The sequence below is a fragment of the Sylvia atricapilla genome, chromosome 4, assembly GCF_009819655.1.
Source record: "Sylvia atricapilla isolate bSylAtr1 chromosome 4, bSylAtr1.pri, whole genome shotgun sequence".
Lineage (NCBI taxonomy): Eukaryota > Metazoa > Chordata > Aves > Passeriformes > Sylviidae > Sylvia > Sylvia atricapilla.
The window spans coordinates 47470560-47498489 of NC_089143.1; the positions used below are offsets into that span (position 1 = coordinate 47470560).

General features: G+C 39.6%; 2 protein-coding genes across 5 annotated transcripts in view; both read right to left on the minus strand.

Annotated features, from left to right (window-relative positions):
• Positions 1–14530, minus strand: part of MCUB (mitochondrial calcium uniporter dominant negative subunit beta) — a 41893-nt gene extending 27363 nt beyond the window's left edge. The window contains exon 1 of the mRNA XM_066317818.1: positions 14393–14530. Coding sequence (XP_066173915.1) covers positions 14393–14491 — 99 coding nt within the window. The 5' untranslated portion in view covers positions 14492–14530. The remainder of the gene's footprint in view (positions 1–14392) is intronic.
• Positions 14531–20108: 5578 nt separating this feature from the next.
• SEC24B (SEC24 homolog B, COPII coat complex component) overlaps positions 20109–27930 on the minus strand; it is a 46179-nt gene continuing 38357 nt past the window's right edge. For all 4 annotated transcript variants that reach the window (XM_066317816.1, XM_066317812.1, XM_066317811.1 and 1 more), the window contains 4 exons: positions 26024–26128; positions 24940–25032; positions 23185–23288; positions 20109–21991 (listed from right to left, as the gene is read on the minus strand). In XM_066317816.1, coding sequence (XP_066173913.1) covers positions 21877–21991; positions 23185–23288; positions 24940–25032; positions 26024–26128 — 417 coding nt within the window. In that variant the 3' untranslated portion in view covers positions 20109–21876. The remainder of the gene's footprint in view (positions 21992–23184; positions 23289–24939; positions 25033–26023; positions 26129–27930) is intronic.

Sequence of the window (27930 nt, forward strand, 5' to 3'; positions counted from 1 at the left end):
TTCAAATATAATTTATTTCTGTAATTCCAGCTCAACTGTCACCAGCACCATTATAAGAGTAATGCCAGGACTGCACTCCCAAATGTACCTTCAGATCCATGGCAAGCAGCAGGTCTCATTATTACACCAGCTGTTTTACTTCTGTATTCCACTACAAATATGGGACTCACACAGCAGGCATTTTATGAGAATGAGTTAAATTTATTTGCTTTAGCATTAGTAACAACAAAACAGGTGATTACACTGTATGTGGCAGTGGGCAAGGAAAAACAGCTTCCAGTTTGACCTCTGTTCTTTCTACAGAGTAGACAATCAGCATCCCATGGTGCTGGTGCAGAAAGAAATGCCATGGTTAGTGCTGAGGGCCATGCTGGCAGGCTGGCACACGGCCAGCACCCCAGTGCATCCAGAGTCCTCATCAGCGCCCAGCTCCTGACTCGCATGGAGCTCTGCACTGAACACAAACTGAGAGCCACTGCCACACACAGAGGCAAGATACTGCCAATTAACTGGCTGGGAGCATCTTTCTTCTTTGAGAGACAGCTCCTCCGGCTTCCACTAAGGGCCCATCAGAATTCTTAACCTCTGCCTTGGAAAAGAAAAAGGCAGTTTGACTTGCCAAAATTGGACCTGATGTGCTGTTCTTGACAAGCTGCTCACCTTGATTCACAGCACCGCTGAATTGATGTGGTTACTGTCCAGCTGGCTCAACACCACATTTAGCTCTGGCCTCTGTAATTAAGAACCTAAAGATGCAGTTACATACTTTTAAAATGTTTTCACATTCACTCTGCTAAGGTACTAAGCATTAAAAAGCACTTACTGATATAGTTATCATCAGGAAACAACTCTACAAAGACAAACAGTGTATTTCTACGTGAGTGCCTCAGCAATTACTGCTGGCTCAGAAGTACGTAATTTAAAAAAAAAAATCCACTCAATTTTCTTCCTCATTAATTAAAGTCATCAGCTGCAATACAGAAAATGAGCAATGAGTAGACATGGAATAGGTTTCCCAGAGAAGCTGTGGATGCCCCATCCCTGGAGGTGTTGAAGGCCAGGTTGGATGGGGCTCTGAGCAATCTGGTCTACTGGAAGCTGTCCCTGCCCATGGCAGGGGGGTTGGAGCTAGGTGATCCTTGAGATCCCTTCCAACCCAAAACATTCTATAATTCTATGATGATTAATATGCTATTCTAAGTGTTTTAAACTGAGAACTTTAAAAGTAAAGAAATGAATGTCTCCTGCTTGTCAAAGTGGCCACAAGAACGATTAGTAGTACAGTTACACATTTCAAAAGGTGTAAGTTTCACATTCTTTTATTTATATTAAGTCTTGCTAGTACAATTTATTGACTTCTGTTATGTAGGAGAAGCTGAACACTAAAATTGAAAGTATTTTTAGTTTTTGAATGAGACCAAAAATACTTTGACAGAAAATACCTGAAAAAATACCAAAGCAACAATCAAACTTCCTTTGTTTTAAAATCTATTCAACACTGAAATCCATTCCTTTCTGAAACAACACCATTCACATTCATTCAAGCCAATCTATAACTTAGATCACTACTGCTGACCAAGGTTAAAAAAAATCAAATTAAAAAAGTACAGTCCCAGAGAGTAAAATATATCCATCAGCAATTCACTGACACACACATACACAATCCTTCTACTATTTATGTCATACCTTCTGTCATTGCTTGTCTATAGGACAAAAACCTCAGTTTTTATAAAAGAATGTATTATCCTCTTGATTGTGAAAAGGCTTGAAAAAAAATCCCACTACTCAAATCCATCTCAAGGGCTCAAATCTCAGCAGAAGCCAAGTACAAAGAACTACAGTATTCTGTTTAGCAGATAAGTACCTAATATTTCTGAGAAGTTACGACCTTAAAGAAAAATACACACACACAAAATATTCAGGGAGCTGCTTGCCATGAAGTGACTGAAGCAGACACAGACAACATTCACTGGTATAAATACAAATAGGAAAAAGGTTTCTGTACCCTATAACCTGCTTTGGTTCAGATTTTTTTTTGTTTGTTTGTTTCTGTTACCTTGCAAATCTGACACTTGAACAAAAAGCTGCATCCTGAGACAAGAGCCTTGAGCAAGCTCTGGCCCACTGCTCCCTTGCCCAGCTGGTGAGAAAGTGCACACTACGTGCCCCCCACATAATACAGAAAGGTTTCTGGTCCAGGTGCACCATCACACTGAGAGGCTGTACACTGCTTCCAGGTTCCCAGCTAGCCTCTCCATATGGACAGCTTTTTGTGGATATAGCAGCCCACTCAGAACAAGACACAGTGAAAAGCATAATCATGCCCACAGAGCCCAATCTGCATTTCCGAGACCATCTGCAATATGAAAGCAGATACCCGGGACTATTCCAGCTCACCTCCTTCTTAGCAAAATGGGAAAAATGGGATCAGCCAGGCTCTCAGACTGTCTTGTTGCTTTGTTGTCAGAAAGAAAGACGGTGGGAGCTGACCTGAGTTCCCCACAGTCACACAGTAAAAGGAATCTTGTAAATTGTTCTCACATAAAGTTTCTTGAGAAAAATGCAGTCTGCAGAAGCTACAGCAACGTACTGAGTCCTAAAGGCCTTTTAATATGAGCATTTTCCCAGAGTACAAAATAGTGTCTGGAAGGCTTATTGAAAGTCTACAAAATTAGAAAAAAAACCTAATCAACAAAGAGTAAGGAATAGAGACTCATAACCACCTTTGCAACATGTCATGCTGGAAGACAGTCCAAGGTAAAATACAGTCACAGTCTCTTTAATGCCACAGGATTTCACTGGGATATGGTTTCTCAGTGTCACAGTTCTAAGAGTGAGGATTTGATATGGAAAAATAAACATCACAAAAAACCTCTTTCCTCACTTGAGACTGATGAGTCTCTGTAGGTTATTTCCCCCTAATGTTTGTTTTCTTTCACCCTCTGAATGAGTGAAACAGTTTAAATCCTGCTGCCCTATTTATCTGTTGCAGCTGCAGGCTCTGAGGCAACATACAAACACTACTGCAATTTAAACCAAGGTAATAAGTAACACTATCAAACAACTTAAACAAGAAGGGATAGTCTGAATAGTTACTGATGGGGGGTTATAAATACAACAGAGTGCGTGTTACAGTAGACAGAAAATGCTATAACCAACCAGCAAAAATGTAGGTGAACTGCTCAGCAAATATCAAGTCTGGGCTAAACACAAGAAAGAGTCCATTAATTCTGTGCTTTCACCACTGCCTTGGAATAAGTGCTGTTTGACATTTCTTTCTCTCTGAATATGTGCTGTTGGGCTTCAAATATTTTTCCCTGGAGTCAGACACACTGGATTTTTCTGCTTCCATCAGTCGAGGGCAGACAGGGAGAGAGCATGAAAGCAGGGAACAAAAGAAAAGTTCCCCCAACTGCAGCTTCCCCCTGAAGTGGATGCCTTGAAAACACCAAAAACCACATTGTGACCCCAACACAGACTGAGAAAGCAGCACTGCAGGGGTGTGACCCTCACTCCGCAGCAAGGCTTTGAGCTGCTCTGGAATGAAAGAGCAGTGAGGCACCTGGAGCAGGCGCTGGAGGCACACTGAGGGCCAACTGCACTGGGCTGGGCTTTTTCTGTGGTCAGCAACACTGAGTGTGATAAACTGGCTTAGGGTTTTGTTTTTTTTTAATTTTAAATGACACACACTCTAACTTCTACTGCAGCAAAGGATGCCCTATGACACCAGCAGCCAGCTCACTTAATAGAATGTGTGACCTGCCATCCCAGCTTTGAGTCTGGCTGCAAACAAAATACAAAAGCAGCAGATAAGGTGGATCCCCTGTCGGCTCCAGGCGCAGGAATAGCTACTGGCTGACTGTTTTTTATGATGGCCACTCACAGAACTTTGCATTGCTTGTGCATATGGACTATTTCAAATCTGTGCCATGGAAATACATTACTATTCTCTTGCACACCTGAAGATAAGATGAACTTGTGCCACAGCAGCATGCACTGACCTATGAACCAGCACATGGCTCCTGATTCCTTCTAGTGGGTCTTGCTGGTCTGACTGCTGCCACAAGGTGTTGTGTAATTTTCTTAGAGTTCAAGTCCTTGAGCTGTGGAATTACTCACCCAAAATCTAGAATCAGAGGCACCACAAAGGTCAAAAGCAGTATCTAGGGGTTTGAATTCTAAATGTTACATTTATATATGACATTCAAAGGTTTTAGCAGCATATGATTACTCTACATTGGCATTTTTTTAAACCTGTTGATAGCTTTTGATAGCTTCTACCTTATTATGTACCTTTATGCAGTTACTTTTATTAGTTATGAGCATTCTTAAGTCCCACAAAATCTCTTTTTTCATATGTCAAGAAAAGTATTAACTACTGATACTTAATGCCATGTGAAACAAGATGAGCTGTAATTGTTAGCAGTAGAGTGCCCAGTTACAAGGTCTTACTTCCCAACAACCTGAAGCTGCATTTGTGTTAGAATGCCACTGAGATCACAGTTTTCATCTGCTGCCTCAGTGGAATCGCCAAAAATAGTTGCATCCTTGTTCATGAGAAAAGTTAACATGGCTATTCCAGAAGGAGAAGTAACCAGGAACTCACAAGAAAACAAGTTACAGATTGTGCAGCATTATGAAATGCTGAAGAACGGCACCACTGTGAGGGTTTGCACAGATTAAAGTCGTATCAGTGTCTGATCTACAGCAAAATATATTCACTTTACACTTCCACTGCCATGAAGAACAGCTTAGGGTCAGTACTCCAAGGAGCATGCATGGTTTAATGGGTATAACTTGGTTTTAGAGCCTGGGTTATTTGACATCTCTTTAAAATTACTCCAGCTCAGTCATATTTCCAGTATGCTTAAAGCCACAAGGCACTGCAAGACCAAGCCTGAAATGTCAGCCTTCAAACTGCAATCTTCTAAGTATGCCTGATTTTATTTTACTGGAAAGGCTACAAACATTAAGCATACACCTTTGGCTTCTGGTTGAAGCACAGAGATGTAAATATTAATTGTATTTTCATATCCTTTAGCCTATCAGATTCTGTGGCATCAGATAAATAATATTATTGAAAATCACCATAATAAAGAATAATGAAGAATGACTTCCCGCTCAGATTAAAATGGGAAAAAAAAAGCAGACAATTCAGTACAGAAAATTTCAGTCTCCGCACATTAAATCTGGACTAGCCCCAGCTCTGCAAAAAATAATAGTGTTACTTGCCTCACAAAAAAAAACCCCTTTTGACTGAAATCTTCTACAGCTACCTGAAAAAGTGTACCAGTCAAAACTGACTGCAAAAAATCCTGCTGTGGTACCAATGCCTGGGAACACATTTTGGCAGGTTTTTGTCTCAAGGTTTTTATTATAATTTTCTTCATTTAAGTAAGTTTCAACTTATCCTTCAGCAGGTCAACCAAGTCAACCAAGGGCAAAACCCCCAGGAACCTCCCCATTTTCAACCCTCACTGCCTCTTTGTGGGGCACCCTTAGCAATGCATAGGGCCTGCAATATTACAGTAAACACATTATGGCTTTAAAAATTGTTTCAAAACCAACAGGCAAAGTGCCAAGAGGTGTGCCAGAAACACACGTAACCTGATGCCTTAATATTTCAGGACCCATTTGGACGCAGTTTTTGCAGAAAAAAACCAGTTTTTGCTTTTGGGAAAGCACTAGCAGGAATCCAGGATACTGTAAGCAGCATGTAAGATTAAAACAGAATGTCTAAACTAAAAGCAAAGTCCCATCAAACAGAGGTGCCACGATTCAGCCCTACACTGTATTTGGTTACTGACCACAAAAGCTCCTCACAAAAGAGCTCCAAGGACTTGATTCAGTTTTCCTGTTTCAACACAGCTGTGGCTATCCAGCAGAAAAATGAAAATGAAAAGGCAGGAAAGACACACTCACCCTCTGGCTGCAGAATAAAAGTGATCGTTCAAGATCACTATTTGCTGTGTCTGCATTCTCTCCCTTCCCAAATTTAATAGACTTCCTGCCTTTAGTTAAAAACACTAGCATGTGTATTGCTCTGGAAAAGTATTTACAGAGCTGGGGGAAGTCCTGCTCTCAGCATAAACTTTAAAACCCGATCCTGTCTTTTAAGGAACTGGCAACTTCCTGGTAGTTTTATCTGGAATTTTAAAATTCTGAAAAGCTGGAGTGAGAGGGAGGAGAGGAGCCAGTAAATGGGAATTTATCCACTTAAAGCAAAGATAAACTCTCCATCTTGCCATTTCATAAATATCCCCTCTACCTAAAACACATCAGCTATGCAGATCAGATCCACAGCTCTTACAGTACAGCTGTGAAAAGCAACTGCCTTTAAGTTCCAGCTGTTTCATCTATGTTACAAGTGTCAAGTATTTACCTGAGCCACTGATCAAGATCCTTGACTTCCAACATTTAGCTGACTCAGCATCACCAGCCTTGGGTCCAGCAGTCAGGTCAGCAAGACCACTAACTTTAATTTCTCACACAGCATTTCTCTTGTTACAGATATATAGCTTCTATTTGGCTTATATTTTTATATTGCAAATAGTTCTTTAAGCTTATTTCCTTATCTAGGGAAGGGCAGAGATGGTATCAGTAGAAAATGAAGCTGAGCTACTTTGGGGTTATGCACTGGGTTTGCCACCTTCTCAAAACACTTTCAGACAGTTCAGCCCATCTTTACTGCAATTAACCAGAAAAAACCACATACCTCAGGCTAGCCAAAACCTGCGCCCCACTCCCAGATGAGTCATCACCTCAGTTCCCAAGCTCTAGCTCGCTCAGCCTGGAGATTATCCCACTGCTACACCCTCCATCCCTGACAGAGCAGCCTTCACAGTGGTGGCACCTACAAACCCACACTTGTGCTGGGTTTGCCCCCTGGAACAGGAACCCTGTTGTGACCATCTGTCCCTTGAGGGATCCAGCCTAGAGGGGCTGGCTGAGGAGCAGCTGGAACCACAAAGGGCCTTAGAAGTGTAAATGCTGCTGTGTTTGAGGGGCCTGACACCTTTATGCTTCTATTTGTAGCAAACACATCAAGGTGTTTTACAAAAGACTTCCTTCCACAGATAGCACAATGGAAAATGCTCGCAGCTGTGCTGTCACAGGCAGAGAGGAACTGGTTCAAACAGCAAGTACAGAGTATAAATAAGGAAGAGTTTGCATGAGAAGGTGCAGAGAGGGTCAGGCCAGGCCCCAGAAAAAAGAAACCTCGAACAAACCCATGGGAATATTGTTTTGTGAACAGTATGGCATAAGCATTTCAAGTACAACCAGTGACTACACTGCACAAATAACACTCATTTTGGAGTGGAAGACTGCAATAGGTTACCCAGAGAAGCTGTGGAGTCTCCTTCACTGGAGATATTCAAGAACTATCTGGATGCAATTCTGTGCCACGTGCTCAAGGATGTCCCTTCTTGTGCCAGGAGGCTGGACCAGATGACCCTCTGTGGTACCTTCCAAGCTTTAACATTCTGTGATCTGTTCCCCACCACAGCACTCTAGCCAAAGTGATATCCTCATGATATATGGAGTTTGATTTGCCAGGAAGAAAAGTAATGTAATTTTTCCTCCACTCTGGCAAACATACAACACATTTAAGAACGTTTTTGTGATCTCTAAATCAATTTGTGGTCTCTTTACTTCAGTTTTAGGTAACAATGGGGAGATGCTGGGAAGCTGAAGTTGCTGCCTACTTTGCAGATAAACAAAATATTTCTTAAAAGAAGACAGTTGATTTCTCTCCATCTGACAGGAATTTGAGGACTGAAGTAAACCAGATAGTAAATGTGAAAACAACTGCTTCGAAACTGTTTTCAAAGTTCTTCAAAATCTGAAGGAAAAAAGTAAATTTTATCTTACCTGTATAATGTACTCAGTTTTTCTGTCCCTTTGAAGGTGCACTGTCTGTGCTCGTGATGATAAATTCAACTTTTTTAAAGGTATAAATGCCACATTTATATGGTAAACATCTTCCTTCCATTTCGATTTGAAGGAGTACTGAGTATTTCCTGATCACTAAGGGGAGGTTGTGCTTGCCAGTCCTCATCACACAAGCACAAAGCCTTTTGTTTATCCATGCCCTGACTGCTGACAGCTGACAGTGCTGCCTGCTTACGCCCAGCCTCACTTGAACAAAGGAGAATTAGTTCGTGGACAAAATCTATCATCCTTAGTAGGCAGGACGCCAAACAATGTCCATTTCAACTTCTCTTCTTCAGCTGCTCTGCCACAGAGTCATTTTAACATGAGGGACTTATTTCCTTAGCAATGGACCTGATCTTCAGAGTATAGATCCCTGCTTTGCCAACACCCTGACAGCAGGTATTTCTAGTGACTCAGCACTCATGCATGAGCTTAGAATGGAAAATGTCACAGGTAACTTGCAGGCCTGAAAACTGTCCTCCTCCCAGCCTCCCTATGCAAGTTCACAGAACAAACTGTTAACTTTAATTTTTTAATGGGCTCCTCAGACCTCCTCTGGGATACAGAAACAACCAAGTGAGTAGTCATATGAATGGCAGAAGTGACCTTATAAAAAGCTACCTCTTTCCTATGTAAACCTTATTGACCAGGTTATTACTCAGTATCTTGACAGCAAGACAGAAAAGGAGACAGAAAGACACAGAACCTACCTCTCCCTTTCATCTTTCTGGAAAAGAGCAAAGGAGATAAGAAACCAACTCAGAGCAAGAGCTGCTGATACATGCCCTTAACAGACACTTAGTAAATATCATATTACAAAAAGACACAGAAGTAACCATGGAACACTCCTAGGCTCAAAAGGGTTTATTGCCTTCTCATATCCTAAAAATATCAGAACTTCCCCACCATGAGCCACCCCATGAGAAACTCACCTTTGATGCTGTTTTCTTAGAACATCTTCAGGGTGAAGATGATCCTAAAGAAAGCAAGCCCAACTCAAGCACAGCTACTCCGTTCATTTTCCTTCAGATCCTTCTGCCTCAGTGGGAAGGGGGAAATGAAAATTTTGCTATTTAACTAGATGTTGAGAACAGGTGTGCTGTTTGAGTCCTCTCTGATGCCAGAAATCTCACTGTGTAAGAAGGACTTCAGGAGGGGAAACCCTCAGTTAAAAAAAACCCAAACACTCAAAAACCAAAACACAAACAAACATCTCCATTTCCCTTTCCCTCTTCTCCTATCCCTTCAGAAATTAAGATATTATAAACTCTAGGATAAGGTCTACATTTTTTGCCCTATAAGCTTTCAAATATCAAAATGTAAAAAGAAAAAAAAAATCAGAGGAGACTCATATTCTTAAAATAAGGTTTGTCAACAGCCTTAAGTGCTCAGCACTTCAGTGATTTCTGGTAAATCTTCTAAGCATTTAAGACACTTGCAAAGCAATTCTCTTAGACATCCTCTAGAGGTTTAGTTTTGGGGTTTTTTTTTGCAGGTATAAAGGCTGTGAGTGAAGTCTTTTAGCACGCTTGCTAAGACTGCTAAAAGGAACAGTGCCAGACTCAGCTTCATCTCATGAGCAACAAAAAACTTACAGCATTGTTTGTATAATCACAGCATCCATTGCAAATGAAATCACAGGATCATTTTCTGTCATCTACTTTATTAATCATGGAGCACCCAATACAGGTATCACCTTATGACTGTTTCTATCCCCGTTCAAAATTATATATATAAAAAAGCCATTATGAACAGGAAGTTATATGAATTTTTATTTTCCTTTACAATAAACCTGTGGAATATGTTTAGAGTAATGTACTTCCCAAACTTTGGGAAGCATAGTCTGTTACTCCTGTATCACATTTGAGAAAGCTCTTCAAGAAATCTGTTTAAAAATTACACAGATTTTGCTATGGACAATAACGTTAGACCAGCATTTCAGTTTTTTTTACATTTCCTGCAGTACCACACAGCCTTGACTTAGCACACAAAAGCTCCAACTTCCTTTGGCTTGTGATGCTGAAGAGAATGACCACACTCTTTCCAGCCTTGCAGAAGCTGGTTTTCATCTCCTTTCCTTAGCAATTAACATATTGACACAACCACCAAAGACACACATCTACTGTCACTCAGAGTAGGCAAAAAGCAACACACCATGCAACAAAAGTTGATTTGATCTACACATCACAATTATCTGCTTTTCTGTCAATTGCCCCACTGGAAAACAACACCACGAATTTGAAGTCTCACTGTTGATGTGAGTTTCAAACTCTGAGTGAGACTGGTTATTAGAAAATTTCCCAAACCTCTAAGGGAATGAGTGTCTTGCAGGAAACTGTGTGTGCACATACAAGACTATCTTACAGCCCACTAAGTTACTACAGCATCAGTCCTGAAGAGAGAAGACACAGAAAAACAGAGTATCTGCAGAAGTACAAAGAGAGATTAATTACTGCGCTGTATATTACATCTCTCCCCAAAAGTGTATTTATCAGGGAAAGCAGAGCCATCTCCCAGCTGCCAGATGAGAAGAGACAACAGCAAATGACTAGCAGCCATGCCCAATGCCACCCTGTTACTCTGGCACTGACACAGTGGCAAAGTCAAAAAAATGACCTTGCCAAGACAGGAAAAATGTTTGCAGCAGGAGCACCAGAGATCTTCTAAATAGCTTTTTCTAAGGCATTTAGAAATCAGTATTTGAAAGCGTGAACAGTACTTCCACAAACAAACAGTTCAGCAGTTTGTATGGTTTTTATTGATACATGACAGTATAAGCAGGAGGTTTCTGTTTACAGAAGAAGATTTGGATCAACGAGCTAACTTCTGTTGCGCAAAGCTTTCAAAGGGAAGGGAAGACAAGGGAAAACACGCCCAGCGGCCATAAATTACACCCAGTTCTTGGCTCCAATCAGACATCAATTTCCAAAGGACTTGAGTGGGCTGGAAATAAAAAGCAGGGACTTCAACCATATTTATGTGAAATATTTGGCTGCATAAAACCCTCAATGATAATCTGCTTCTCTGTAGTTGCCTGGGATGTTCTGGGGTTGCTGTCTGTCAGAATATCTTAGAAGTCCCAGCAGCAGATCATATGCAAAAGAGAGGCAAAATTAAAAATCTCCATGGAATTATCCTGTGGCTATTAGGACACATTTAGATCCTTGCTTATACGACTGTATAAAACTGAAGCTCAAACTGGATAGGTGTAATGCTAAGAAGAATTATGGTAATTTGAGAGTAAGAATTATTATAAAAACTAACAGGAAGGACAGGAGAAAATTTCAAGCCAGTCTGAGGAACCGGGTAGTCAAAAACTTATCAGCTAAAAGCACTGAAAGAAATATTTTTGACAGATATGGGTGACATTTGGAACTGACCAAAAAAAAGCCCCAAAATAAAACCCTTACTACTCTGCTTTTCACAGATAACTCAATGACTCTCCTACTGGCTGCAGTTTGCAGCTAGGAAGAAAATTCCCCTCAGCAACAAGCATATGCAATATCCCAATCAAGGAAAAAAATAAATCCATAATGTTTTTCACAGAAGCCTTTGCAATTTGCTCTTGCCAGCTTACACACGATCTTTCCCCTTGCCAATATATTCCAGAAGCACAGTTTTAAGAGAATTTTGCACATAGAAATGGAATGCATTCCGAATTAATGATGCTAAATAAACTTACATTTTGAAAACAATTCAAGTTTTCCTATTTTACTTCCCTCACTAATACATGTTCAAAGCAAGCCCTGCCTTTTGCAGAGCTTGTCATATTGTCACTATTCCAGCACCTTCACACAGGATAGAAACAGTTTTAGCAAGACACAGGGCTGCGTGACTGCAAAGAAACCTGGGTTTAAGCTAAGAAAAACCACATAACCCAGACTTCTTAATTTTCCATGGTTGCCACCTATCCTCGGCGATGTAGGCATTCTGGTAGAGATCTCCACAGTACAAACTAAACTAGAAATCTCACTTACATGAATGGCTGTAAAAAGAAGTACAATTTTAGACCAGTAGGATTCAGCACAACAGAGAAACTAACTAGGATCATCTGAAAAAAAAAATAAAATCCAGTCCCTTCAATGTTTCTTGGCTTAGAAGGTTTACGAATTAAAAAAAAAACAAAACCCAAACCTCCAGCAATTCAAAGCTTTGATTCTGTATTAACAAATGCTGTCTCTACTGAGATATGGTGAGGGGAAATGTTCATCATGGAGAGCAGTGCAAGCAGGGCATTTCTTTCAGCCTGAGCTGCAAGAGTTAAAACATGAGTCAAGAGGAAGCAAAAGAGCTGGCAACATTTAGATTTTACCACATGCAAAATAACTTCAGAATTACAAATCTGAGACTTCAGCAAAATGAACTGCAGCCTTTGGGGAACAAAATTATATGTAATAAGAATGCCTGTCCAAAGAATACAATATAATACACTTCAATTAGTTTGCAAAACTGCTTCTGCTGCTAAGCCCTTTTCTCTTTTGCACATAACCTGCTGTCTGGACTTCTAACACATTCTTATCAAAGCAGCCATCCCAGGACATGCCAGGCATGAACTAAGAACTAAAGAACTAAAGACTCTAAGAACTAAACACTTTAAATACAGAAAGACCCACCCAACCCACAATTTTACAAAATGCAGAATTCGTACAAGCATCACTCTGAAAGGCAAAGCAGCTAATGGCAGCTATAGGAAGAGCTGTAGTTCTAGTTTAAAATTTGAGCTGAGAAGCTAATGATTAAGGATGCAGCTCTTTTGGACAGCAATCCCTACTGTAATCCATCCCCCAAAAATTAAAGCAAATTAGCAATAACGGCTCATTTATCCCCACAGCTGTGTATTTATTAGTCAAAAAACCCGCACACATACACACTGTGCCCATCAACACCTGAGTAACTTACATTATGTGATGCCCAAGTGCACATCCTACAGCCTTGGATGGCCACTAAAGTACCACCTCCAGCTTTATGAGTGGAAACTCCAGTCAAGGCCTCAAAAGGCACATGGGCAGACTGATTCCCATCACCAAACACAGCATGAAACAAGCTGCAGAAACCATAAAAAGTATTGTATATTAATTTATTCCAAAAATTTCCACTACTTAAATAAACCAAATCTTGTATTAAACACTTTTCCCAATTAAATTTTCCCTCAACATTACAACATCTCTCAGCTTCACCTATTTGGTGCAAGAATTTAATTCCCAACGCACATGACTGTTGTTCCATCCCACGAAGTAACAGACACGATCATTTTTTTTGCTCTTTCTTATTATGACAGTGCTGCTAAAGTAAGAGCTTTTCCTCCTCCACCTCCTCCTTCTCTCATTTTTGGTGTCTCTTCTTAAAGCTTTATCAGCTTTCAGTCTCGATTTAGAGCCTTAGAAAAGCACGAAGCTTGTCTGCAAAGCAGTACCCTGGAGAAGTTAGAGGTGGCAAACTGAATAGGTAGTGTCACTGTGTGCTGAATGACAGTGTAAACCCTCTCAGCGAGGTGCGTTTTCAGCATGCCCCACTAAAACCTCAGAAGATTAAGGAGGCTAAGTCAATATTTATCTTAAATTTCCTACTTAGACATCCTCATACACAGGCACAGAAAGCAAAGAAGGGCTATTTGCATTAAGGGATGCACGGCAAATGATTGCAATGGAATTTTGCAATAGGCTTTTTGAATAGTTTGAGAAAAAAAAATATTGGGAACAAGTAGAAAGTTCATTTCGTACAATCCAATTCCACCTACCGCCGCAGGATTTGAGACACGGGTTGTGGAAGCTGCTCAGTAACAAGTGCCAGATCGCCCTGGACTTACTTCCTTCTGGGATGTCACCACACAGCCCAGCAACTTCCTTGCTGTATGGGAGGGGCCCGGACCCAGGGACAGAGTTATGTCGTGTTCCATCACAGCAATATTTCCAAGTATACACATCGCATATCTCTATTATTAAGAACATTAAAAAAAGGACTAAACTGCCTCCTCTCCCAGCAATCAGGAGTCGCTCAGGACTCTTAATATCACGCTGTCCTACGCGCCAGCAAATCTTTAAATTCATTGTGTGTTTATGTTTGCCTTTATTGTTCCTAATCACAGAATCTCTAGAACTTCTGAAAGCCTGGGGAAGCTCACAGGCAGGCGGACTTTAGCACTTCACGTACAGGGCAGCAGCAGCAGCAGGTCAGCCCGCGAGTGAAACTTTTTTGCACTCGCGTTTTACTCCCGGCTGTTTACCGGGAGCCCGTGAGTGGCCGGGCAGAGCCCCCGGGGCGCTGCCGCTCCCGCCGCCCGTGAGTCACCGCGCCCCGCCCGCAGCCTGCGGGGCCCAGCCCGGCCGGGGTGACACTGGCCCCAGGCTGTCCCCCCGCGCCCCGGGGCAGAGGCGGGCGAGGCGCCAACAGCCGTGAGGGGCAATTCCCCTCTTCCCGCCGCCGTCCCGCGGGGATCCTCGCCCGCTCCCGGTCTTACCTGAGGCGCCGAGGGCGGCGGGCAGCCATCCCGCCTGCCCAGCAGCACCGGGAGCTGCCGCCCGCCGCCGCGCAGCGCCCGCCCCAGCCCGGCCAGCATGTCCAGCGCCTCCGCCTGCTCCTGCCGCGGCGGGCTCCGGCCCCGCGCTCCGAGCCTCGGGCGGCGCCGCTGCCGCGCTGGGCGTGGGCGCTCTGGGCGCAGGCAGGGTGGCTCCGCCGGCGGCCGCGGCGCTGTGTGCGCCTTCCCTCGGCTCCTTCCCGCCCGCCGCCGGAGGGGCCGGGCCGGGCTGTGCCGCTCCCTCCGTCCCGCGGCTCGGGCGGTCCCCGGCGGCGGCGATGCGCCGCTCCCCGGCCGAGAGCTGCTGCCGCTCCGCCGTGCCCAGCCCAGCGCTCTTTGGTTACAGGTGCTGGCCCCCCTCCTCCGCGTCGTTCTTCTTCTTGTAATTGAAACAGGTTTTCTGTATAAAAGTATTAAAATAGCCGTTAATGCCTGTCTTACCAGAACACCTGGCTCCTCTGTCGCTGAGTACTGCCCTTGTTTTGAGGAATAGGACTATCGCTGCTCCTGGTTTCAGTGAAATCAACACATTCGGGTACTACAGAAATGAACAGCAAAGCAACGGAAGACGCTCTTGTTAGTTTACGTGAGAGTTTTGTTTACAGCAGTAGAGCAATTAGCAAGGCTTAATATTTTCCTATTCAGTCATTTGTTGGGTATCATCTCCATGCCCACAAACACAGGTTTTCATGTTCAATAAACTACCGAAGCACATCAGACCCTCGGCACCCCACCAGAGAAACATGTCGGGAAGCTTCGTTGTATTCCTCTGCTTTCTCCACCCTTGATGATATTCCTCCAAAGCAATGCTGCACAAAACAACACCTTCCCTGATGATGAGAAAAGGATCTTAGAAAATGAGCTGTTGTAGAGCTAAAAGTGCCACCGTAATGGAAAATCCTCCACAACTGTACACTTGATGGCTCAAGGGGATTAAATAAGACCCTGCTTTGTATTCATCTTCTGGGCTCCGAAATGGAAACCTCCAGCAGCTTAGACCTCATGGCACGTAGACATTCACTCGCATTTCAGGGTCACTGTGATCTATTAAAATGAATGTGATCCCAAGAAACAGTAGAAGAGCATTGCACTGTTAGCAGGCAGTAACTCCCAAAGGAAACAAATCCTGTTGTCTCCAGTTCAGGAAACTACAGAATATCTGGAATCTTTCAGAAAGAAGGAAAAATTATACTTTTCTTCACAGGTAATTATATTGCAAAACCATCCATTAGAAGAAACTACTCAGTCTAAGGTCAACAATACTCAGTCACTCCAATAAGCAAAAATGCTGACAGGGTTTTACATATCCAGCAGATGTCTAAATATGTCAGGTAGAGATGCATCTCAGGGTAGGACAATTTCCACATGAGGGATTTCTCGTGTTTCACCCCGACCATCGGATACCAGTCGCTCTTAAAGGAGACAGGATGCTGGAGCAGGTGGATGGGCAGCGCTGCATGATGATCCAGCTGCAGCTGACAGTGCTTTTCCCCAGGCTGCGCTGCTCCTGCAGAACCGATCCTGCCGTCCTGCTGGAGATGCCAGAGTCTGCGATGCACAGGCAGCTTCCACTCTTCTTCCAGGAATTAAAAAAGTTTCAAAACATATTTGGAAGGCTGAAAGATTTCATAGCTGCTCTCCATGAATAAATTACACTTTGGTACATGGTTTTGGTAATTCCAAGTAATAGCTTGGGTGAGGGGAAAGGGAAAACTTGCAAACTCAAATGGCTTTTTATTTTGAATGAACATACAAGGCACTGTGAAACACAGCCAGATTGTAAGAAATGCCTAAACACGATCATCTGGATAGGAAAGCATCAATCTTTCAGAAGCTCTGCAGGTGCTCAGTAAATTGGATGAGGACATCAGCACAGATACCAGTAATCCATTTTATTTCTGGCCTCTCCTAGGCTCTACTTCAGATAATGAAGGCATCATATTCTGCCGCCAAAAAGAAGAGCAGAAAGAATTCCTTAGCTAGAGAAGACTGTTACATATTTTATTCCTTTTTTTTCCCCTTCAGCATTAGGTCATCAGGTAATGTTTAGCAGTATTTTGTATCCATAGAAACCGAGACTTAAAGCCTGCAGAACTTTTGGAAAGCATTTTATCTACATAAATCATTAACAGAATAAAGTATTTTCCTAAATATTACTTTCCCCACCCAAATGATGATCTAACATGAAATAATTTGTTAATTTAAAAAACATATTTCCAAACAATATGAGAATAACATTTCCTATGGTTAGCAGATTACCAAAATGGCTAATTATCACCAAGTCTTTCTGATACTTGAGGATTCTTATGCCAATAAACACTTAAGGATTCTCGAAGGCCTCGGTGTCTTGCAAGTGGAGACTTTCCACTCACATTGATAAAAGAAGTATTATACAAACAAGTACTTTCTTCCAACACTCTCGACCTTTGGAAAATTGACACTTTTCTTTTAATGGTAGCATGATTAAGGGTGTAATTGGAGATCTGTTTTTGATGATGCCTCTAGGGTAGGGTTCTCTTAACTGAAAAAATTCAAATAAAAGCCTCAAACATAGCTTTAAGTAAATATAAACCAGAAAATCATAAAGGAAATCAGGTGCAAGAAAATGAAATTTTAATCCTTTCTCCTTAAAAAAAAAAAAAGTTGTGAAATACTGACAGTTCTGCCACCTCCCTTATTTATCTCCTGTAGAAGTGTGCACGGACTAAAGCTCTGTGCATGACTGGTACTCCGAACTAGGCGGCTCCCTTTGCTAAGGTCTGCCAAAGGAAAAGCAAGAACAAATGGTGTAATATTTATTTTTTCCTAATTATCAAAACTGTAAAGGAAAAGACATCAAAAGCTCTGCAAGTGGATTGAAGCATAAAATGAAGAAAGAGCTATTACATAGATATTTGAATTATCATTATTGTTGTAATAATCTTTTACATGACACTAATCATGTGAGAATTCTTTTGATACACTCCAAAAAGTGGAGTGTCTCAAGATATTTCCATAGCCAGGAATTATCAGTATCTTGTGATGAAAATGTTCTCAATAAAGACTTCAATCCCAGTTATTTGCAAAAGTTGTAACCACACTTTTCCAGATTCCTGAATTTGAATATAACGTAACATCAGTTTAAGTAAAGACATGCAAGACTCTAGAAATGTTTGTTGCTTTTTTTTAATTCTAGAGGCTGAGAGGTAATGAAATTGCATCAATAAATCATTACACTTTGCCCATTTCCTTTAAAATTCCCAACACAAGTCTACCAAAGATCCTGGTATGCTAAAAATCAGAAGTATCTCTGATTCTAATTAATCTACCTCCTTTATGAAGATCTGAGATGCAACAGGGTATGTAAACCCCTCACAGCCTTTTTTAGAACTGAATAAACTACCAGGAAACACCATATAAAAATTAACATGTATTAAAATATAAAAAATTGCTTTTAAATAAAGTAGCATTTAGGTAATTTTTACATAGTAACAGACATATTTGGAGTATTGCATAAATTCACTGCCAGCTAAGCCTCAGACCTCCCTGCTCCCTGCACTGGCTACTGAATTTCTGCAGGGTTACATCCTGCCCGCAGAGACAAATACAGTCCACAACTTTTAACTGCAGAAGTCAGTGACTGAGGTTGTAATTACTTCTTCATTTACCCACTTGTGTCCCATACCTTGAAATTTCATTATAAAATTCTTACAATCTACTTAGTGTGAAAAAACTTAAAATTATTGAAGAGCTCTGGACTCTCAGGATTACTAACAACTGACTTTGGCTTTCTACAAACACCAGCCACGACTAAACTATCTTTTCAGTATCTGACTGAAAACCAAGAAAACCCAGGCAAAGGCAAAACAAAATTACCTACCTCAGTCATCTTTCCCTCACTGCCATGATAAGCCCTACACCAAGATTAATAAATAGGTTTATTTCTAATAAGCTTGAGAACAAAATACAGAATTGAGTTCAATAACACTTCACAGGGAGCTGCAGCACATGTCCTATCATTGTAAGAGCTTCACAGGCTCTAATTTCTCCCACAAGAACTTCCATACTACTTCCTTGGTAAAGGATGTACAAGATGTTGCATGTAGAACAAAGATATGAAAGGGATCCCCACTGTATTTTAAATACTGAACATTTGAACTGATCACCCAAAGACTTACTTAGCTGGGGCTGGGAAACATCTTCCCTGGGAAATCTTAAATTTCTAATGAAACAGACATGTTTTATATTATGCAGTGTGGAAGACATGGAAAAGTTCAATCCCTGGAACGGCTAGAGAGCTACTTACTTTGGAGAGACCAGCACTTTATTTAAGCAGATATGAAAGTATGTTCAGCTTCTCTCTTCTCTCAAACCTTACTTAAGTAGGCAACAAGCTTGTTGAGCTTTACAGTACTTCCCTTGGTGGAATTAATCTTTAATCTACAGTAGCATGATCCAAGCCATTGTAAGAGAAACTGTCTTTTTAGATCACAGAATCACAGAATGCTTGGAGTTGGAAGGGACCAGGGGTTATCTGGTCCGACACTCCCGCTCATCAGGGGTGTCATAACACGAGGCTCATCCCAAAGCACATTGCAGAGGATTGCATCCAGATGGCTTTTGATCTCCAGTTAAGGAGACTCCACAGCCTCTCTGGGCAATCTGTTCCAGTGCTCAGTTACTTGCACAGTAAAAAAGTTCCTCCTCATGTTCAGGTGCAACTTCCTGTGCATTGGTTTCTGCTCGTTGCCTCCTGTCCTATTGCTTGGCATCACTGAGCAGAGCCTGGCTCAATCCCCTTGACACCCCCCTCCAGATCCTTAGAAACACTGAGACCCCCCTCTGTGTTGTCTCCTCTGGAGGCTGAACAGACCCAGCTCCCTCCGCCTTTCCTCATAAGAGATGCTCCAGTCCCCTCATTGCCTTGGTGATCTCTGCTGGACCCACTCCAGGAGCTCCCTCCTGTGCTGAGGAGCCCAGAGCTGGACACAGAACTCCAGATGTGCCTCACCAGGGCTGAGCAGAGGGACAGGATCACCTCCCTCAACCTGTGGCACTGCTCTTCCTGATGCACCCCGGGATGCCAATGGCCTTCTTGGCCACAAAGGCACACTGCTGGCCCAAGGACAGTTTGTTCTCCACCAGGATCCCCAGGCCCTTCTCAGAGAGGTACACTTGCCATGCCTACAGATACTCTATTGATCTAAAGACTAAAATCAGTACACTGAATCCTGAGATGGTTAAAATTCAAGATATTTCCATGAGACCGTCTTTTGAAAATTTAAACCAAAGATCAGAATGGAGATGCACTTTATAATTAATAAAAATAACTATATTCTCTGTGCTGTGTAATAATTTTACTGAACAAATAGCTCTAAAGATGTACTTTTCATAATTTTTATATGCAAAAACTATACTAGAAGAATAAAGCTTTAAGAAATGATTTTACAGAATATGTCGCAATTAATCACGGCATAACGTGTTCCCATATACCAATACCAAATTCACAAATCAGAAGCATCTTCATGGAGCATTTGAAATGTTAACATAGTCTTCTCATCTTCGGAAATACAAATAATTTTTAAGATACCCCACTCTTCAGCAGCACTTAGCTTTCACCCAGTGCACCTTACTTTATAAACAAGCACTGAAACCCTGAAGGTCTGATTTCGGGACAACATTCAGCATTGCCTCAGATGTTTATTACATGATAAATTAATTTACTAAATGGAAAGTTTCTCTTATGTAATTCTTTGGGTAACTTAAACACATTTAGTTAAGGACAACACACAAATATAAGGTATCTTCTCCAAACAATGAGTTTGTGCTAACATGCAGAGTAACACTACTTGAGCAATTTAACTGTTGCAGCTTTTAAAGCATTTGCAAACCATAGCTAGTACATTTTCTCCTTGACTATTTGATTCAGGGGCTATAGCAGTTAAAATACAATGTTAGCATTTTCAAGGCTACATTAAATTAAAATGTAATCATACTAATCATAATTTACTTTTTTGTACCTAATTATTCCATTGTAGTCACATTTCATTAAACCAAACAGATAAACAAAGTTCAGGAAACTAAGTATGATTGATTGTGCTTTATGAATTAATTCTAACGTGTCTCTAAGAAAAAAGGCCAAAGAAAACCATCCCAACTTAACCAAACTGAAAAAAATCTGCCATACATCTATCAAAAAGCCCAAACCCTTGAGTTACCAAAACATTAGTAAGAACGTTTCTGAAATATGCAAGTGTGCTTACATTTTGAATTTTGTAATTTTAAAGCCTTTACTTTCACTGATGTAATAAATTTTTACATCCCTTCTTGTTTTTCTTTAGATCACAGCAGAATTCAAATCTTCAAGTGTGAGTGATTACCCACACTTACTCTAAATGGCAGACAACACAAATTACAGAAACCTGGACCAAGACTACAGTAGTTACAAAATGCAAAACAAGGTTAACAGATATGCCTTTTTTAGGATAATACATAAGAAGGGATTTAGGAACTCTGTATCAAAATCCGTTTCAGATTATGTGGTGTTTTCTCCTCCCTTCCACAGGCCTGTGAAATGAGATGGTAAACATGTTTTCTTCAATATTCAGTTCATAAGAGTTTAGGTGGAAAATAATTGTAGTTCCATAAATATAAAACCACATAATAAAGCAAAATATTTTAATTAGTAAGCCAATCATAAATAAATTCATCTAAAATTAACAGAAGCAGCAGCTGTATTCCTTCTACATTGACACTTTTTTATCGTTTTAATAGTCAACTTCATTATCTAGCCTGGGACAAAACAATTCATCATCATCAAGCACTCAACAATTCCGCACAATGAGCTAGGTCTTTTTTTTAGTTACATTTTTTACATTTTCTTTACAAATGCAATACCTATGTACATTATATATTTTATTTCTACAATTGATTTACTTTACTGAAACTCTACAACTTTCACAGGGAATTTGCTGAAGTCTTTAGCAAATATGAACCATTCCTTTTAAAAAGAAATTCATATAAACAACCGACATACATGCCCTTTGACATCTGTTAAGGATTTGGATCTGGAAGGGCTACTATAACAAATGTAAGAAAAAAGGCTTTACCTAATTGTACATTTTGTTAAGAAATATCATCCCACATAGCTACATAAATTCACCAGCTTGCAATAAACAGAGCACCATACCGCTGCACAACTGGAAACGTGTACAAACCAATTTTTAAGTTTACTAGTGAAACAGCTTCATCACTCGTAGCACTTTTAGACTGAAGGAAATCTGCAAGATTCTTTTGGAAATGTATACTCCTTTATCTGTAAAGCTTCCAGAACAGTGCTGGTCACTGTATATTGTGAAGAACAAGCATCCACTTCTGTAACTTCCCATATGCTTCTCTTGGCCCATGCTTCTGTCTGAAGTCAGACTTTTTCTCTACCTATTCCTTGGTCACTTACAAATCTGCTGTTGAATATTAAGTAGGAATTCATAATACGAGAAAGCTGCTTCTGTCCGATCCTCAATTAAATGCTGAAAAAAATCTGTTTTGGCAGGGTTCTCATCTCTGAAAGAAGAAGGAAGGTATTGAGCAAAATCAAACTTTGAGCAAAAAAATCCACTGCCAAGTTCAAACAGAGGGATAAATTCTAATAAATTGCTTAGTGTCATTTGGAATATAAATTCAGTCCAAAGATATTACAATTGCAAATAATCCAAAGTCAAAAAAAAAACTTGAAGTTTGCAATAAACTATCAAACAACAGCATATTTTTAAGTATATAAAATGGTAGAAAAGCAGGTGAAATACAGCACTTGAAATATCTTGGAGAAATACAAAAAAGGAAATGTAAAAATTCTTTTGTTTTTGAAGCTAACAAATACACTCTGGCAATGAAAAACACAAAAATTACATCTCTGCTTACATGTAATCTCAACCTCAATCCCCTACCCAGACTTTCTTACTTGGCAAAAGAATAGAAAAGGTAAACATGTCAAAGACCTAGTATCCAAAATTATTGCCTCCATAAAAATTTGCTGGACACAGCCCTCTGTTTCAGTGTTGTGCAGCATGCAGCAAAGCCCTCTTACTTAAAAGGGTCCCTCATATTCTTGCAACTCAAGCAGTAGTCACAATGCCAATAGCTCAAGACCTTCAGTCCTGTATTTCAGCGTAACTTCTTTGAGTAAGTCATCATACTCTCTTAAAAAGTGATCTCCCACCCAGCTCAGTAAAACAAGTACTCTACAAGTAAAATGTAATCTCAAGTATAATAATTTTATAGAATTTAAACCTCCTTAAGCAAATCATAGCTTGAAAAGGCTTCAGAACTTGGCTCACCTGTCATAAATAGCTGCTGTCCTGTAAATCTCAGCAACAAATACATACAATTATTAAACCATCTACAGATTACTAACTTTACTTGAATCTTTTTTATATACATACAATGAAATTATAAAAGCTATACCAGAAACTAGCCTGGTTAACACCACTGATCATAAGGACACGCACTGTGGTTTAGTATATTCCTAATATAAAAATATGCAACGAATTCCTACCAATAAAACTATGAGCAAGTTTGCACTAGATTTGAAGATAACCTTTGTCACTAGACAGTTTTATAAACAGCACTGTATCAGCTGGGAAGGTGCTGATATTCAGTTTCTTCCAAGACAGATACACTCACTTTTCATCAGTCTTAATTAGAAATTGTAAATACAAGTTGATGGTAACAACTCAGTATGTAACAGAAATACTTACTTTATTACTTGAAGAACTGGACTTAAAGGTCTACTATCTCTAAGCCAAGATATAAAAGATCGTGTCCTTTCTGAAGATGGCGCATCCACCTCAGGAAGCTGTGTCTGGTTGAAGATAATTGAAAGAAACCATTACCTTTTATTATTGAAACTATTTTAAGAAAACAGATCCTGAAAATCGTGACATAACTCAAGCCCCAAATTCTGTTAGGAAATTACCAACCATGGATTTACATACACAGATGCTTTTCTTCAGCTTAAAGACAATACTTCATAATATTCTGTGGTGCACTGCTATCTAGGAAGGAGTACATCTTTAACTTAAACTGTGCTTTAAGTGCAAAAGGTTTAAGACAGCAAGGTCATATTTTAAAAATGCTGTTTTTGCAGTTTTCTTGCCTGTATCTTCTTCTGTCAATCAAGTTTCTACATGTTGCACTTTGCATCACTGAAGAAAAAAGAAGTAAAATCTGAGTTTTATGTAAACATCAATGGAAAGATGCTACTGGGCTATTTAGTTAGCTGAATAAGCGGAAAAAATAAGACTTAAAAAGAGTTTAGCAATTCATTGAGCTAAATATATCACCTCTTCAGCCAATATGACACTTTAGGACAATTAACATGACAAAAGAATTTATTTCAGTTGAAGCAGTTCCACTGCTACCTTTGTAGAATGAGGGCGTAATTTAAAAGCAAAGATAACTTTATGTAAGTTTTTGTTTCATTTTCATTATAATAGATGCTATATAACCATTAGAAAAAAAATTATCATTCTTCCTTTATCTAAGTTCTTCCTGGAAACTCTATTAACTAATGCCACCACCTGGTCATAGCGGACAGTTCTAAAACACTAATACATGCAAAATACAAAACTCTGAACAAGCAGCAGTTTTAGAGTAGTCTTATAGCTTACCACCCTTAACCTGCTCTTGTTACTTTCCTCCTTGATACTATGCAACTGTAAGCAGAAAATATCTGCCTATGTGTTTCTATGCTAACATTTTTTGATACCATTTGGACATAACCATTTGATTCTGAACTTTCTAGGGTGTCTTAAAAGGGTCCATCCTTACCTGCCAATTGTTGGTATTATGGAATCACTACTCACTGAAGAGGAGACTTCTCTTTAATTGCTGTTCTGTTTCACACACCAGACTATAGGTACAGGTTGTAACATAAAAACCCCTCCACCAAAACACACACCCAAGGGTCTCTGATGTTCTAATAGCCAAAAGTTTCTCTTTTTAACATTGAGTCAAGGCTTGGAAGCTGAGCAAAACTTAACTCTTCCTGTTACTTACAGGCCTATTGTGTCATACCACAGATTTGGTATCTTAGACCAGGTTCAGAGAACACAAGGCTTCTGAAAACTACGTTATCAAAGAAGTACCTCTAATCTTAATCATTAACACATCTGAATTGATAGTTTTTGTATTCATCCTGTGAAATTACTTCCTAATCTTGTGAATGCAAGAATTACTTCCATTAAAATAATAAAAGCAGTTATGTTATAAAGCAACTGTTTGGCAATTCATGAATGATGAAATTTACATGTTTACAGTCTTTCCTTGAAAACATCTGACAACTCCTATCTGGCTCATATGAAGCTGACAAGAGGTTAGAAGGTACCTAAATAGAAAAAAATCCCAACCTAACTCATAGTTATATAATTACAAACTGAAAATGCAGAAATAAATAGATTAACTGCACATTCCAAGTGTAAGCAGTATACAGTTCAGCTCATAAAAATGCCTACCATTTTCTGTGGCACTGATGCATAGTTTGGGTATCCAAGGACATCTTTTATGAAGTTGTTATCACAGTTTTTTCCAATCCAAAGGTAAAAAATCTGTAAGATGTCAGAATCAGTTTTAGAAAACGCCCTTCCTACATTTTAGAGAAACAGGCAAGTGGCTGATGCAACAGGATAATACCAGAATAGTAACTTCCATGCAAATGAATCACTTGAGTGTTCCAATTTCAATTCCTACATACATGTCTACATTCGTAAGTGTGTAAAAAATCAGTATGTTGGTTGCAGGACACATTTATAATGGAACAGTTAATGCAGTTACTTCCCATGTTACCTCCTTAAACAAAACCCCTCAAATTATTTGAAGTCAAACCACTCTTAGTTACTGCACACTGGCTTCCCAGTCTAAACAAGCTGTAGTAAAGCACCAATTATCAAAGTTTATTGTAGTAATTATTTCAGTGGTCTGGAGACAAAAACTAGTTTTACGTTCACACTCAGCCCTGAAGTGATTCAAGGTTAAAAGCACCGTGTAGACTACCATTGGAGTAGCATAATGCTTTACCCAATTGAGCATGTTTTAGTGCAATTTCTGCAAATACTTTAAACTCTATCTACAGATTTTGTTCCAATTCCAACTCTCCAATTCCCTCTCACTTGCAACTCATGTTAACACAGGTCACAAATCATAAACCCACTTTTTCTGCATAACTGAGAATCAAGTGATCAAGTGCACCTGCATCAAGTGATTTGTTAAATCCTCTAGTATATGCAATTTAATAGCCATTAAAGGAAATTCTGGAAAATAAAAATACATTAATTCCATGAAAAACACCTTGATGTGAACTCTTGGTATACTTAGACTAATCTTGCATGAAAAAATCAACCTCTATAGTCTCAGAGTTCTCAGATCAAAATATGAAAGCTTTTCACTGGAACACACATTATTGTCAGGTAACCTGGAATGCTGATTGACAACAGTGTTACTGCTGAGAGTTGACTGGTTTTAATAACATAGCAGGCACTGCTTTCTGGGTTTTTTCTTCCCCTAAGGAAATTTTTAAAAAAGCGTAAAATTTTAACTTACTGAACCACAATCCATAAGAAAAGCTCCTTCTCTTGTCAACTTCTCTGCAGATAGCTTCTGAAGGGGTGGCTGAGGAACAACTCTGTCATTTACATGTATTGTACTCTGTAACAAAAACACAATACTCAACAACACTAGCATTTTACCATTAAAGGTAAAACAAAACAGGAAAAATACTGCTAATCTCTTGTAAAATTCTAAGGATTCTCATATATCAAAATACTATGTTAAGCCTAAAATGATTATGTATTTCAAACAGTTCTAGAATGTTACTTATTATAAAGGCTACTTTAATACTTAAAACATTAAAATGAAAGTTAATTTAAGCTGCTTGTGTAACATTTTTGATGCTATAGATGACAAAATTACGAAAGAATTACTACAGTTGACATTTAAGTTTTCTACAAATAACCTCTTTTTCTTTCCCATTGCATTCAACTTCACTAGAAATGTTGCAAGAGCAGAAAACTCATCAAATTCTACTCCCTATAAGGAAGGGTGCAGCATATCATTGCATTAAATTAACAGGAAGTCCCCTGATTTAATATCCTGCCTGAAGTGATCCTTGGGTTTGTCCACAGAGCCCTAAGACTGATCTGATTAAAGATCCCGGCTGTTTGCACTAACATTATTAAAAAACACCCTGCCTTCCTCCCTAACAATAAAACAAATAAAAACAGTAATAATAAAAAAAGAAAACCCTGAATGCAACCCAGTATTTTCAGATTAAAGCTGCTTCCTCCTCCAATACAAAAACAGGCCAGATATCTCAAGAATCTCTGAAGAATTCTGCAAATAATATAGGGAAAAAACAGTCCACTGACTAAGCATATGCCCATGTAGTAAAAGATTATTAAAAAATTTCATATGATAATGCCATAGATCAGCAGCTTTTCGGGACTTAGTTAGGAAAACCCATTCCACTCGGGAAAGTTCCAGGCTTTACTCAATATGCTCAAGAATCAAGTGTTAAGACAAAAGAAAGCCAGTAAAAACATTCAAAAGGAATTCTGTAATATATCACAGAATTTTTTAAAGAAACAAGACATTGAAGAGCAGCCTTTGTCACAGATACTTTAAACTGAAGTAGTACTAAATGGCAGATTAGCATTCTGTTATGATTTAAAATCTGGTTTTTCAATTAATTTCAGTAAGTAAAATATTTCTATCACTGTGCTCAAAATAAGTGATCTGAAACCCTTTGTTAATAAAACTGTATCTCCTAAAGACTGCTGATTCTTCACAGCACAAGAACACTGAACAACACAACGTTTCAATTTAAGTCACAAAAAGAACTTCACAAGGCCAGAAGGGGTGGAGTATAGAAAGAGTGTAACTCCACTGAAAATACAAGAGTTTAGACTCACCCATGTGAGTTTATGAAATGCCTTAGAAGAAAGTTTAAAACTACAAATAGCTCAGAGATTGTGCTGAACAATATAATACCACTACCAGAGAAACTATTCAGTTTACCATATAATCTTTGTATTACTTAGAAACAAACTCCTACATACACTTTTCCAAAACCAGGGACTAAAAATCCTCATAAAATCTTACTTATAAAACCTCTTATTTTTGCCATTATAACTAACTTTGACCATAAATAAAATCCCATGTTGCTTCTTAATATTAAAAAATGCATCCATTTCCTAGGCAACATCTGCAGAAAATGAAATAATAAAACCTGGGTTTGTACTTTCTCAGTCTGATCACAACCATCTAGAAGTACAATTCTGTTTTATCCACCTCAGTCTGAGAGACCATTGGAAGGTTGTTATTGTGGGCAACTGTATCTGATTTCTGTATATAAACCCCTGAATCATCCATGAGATCTACTACACCCATTTACCACAGACAGTTCTAAATAATAAAAACACACTGAAGCTGTTTTCAATAAAAAATTATGG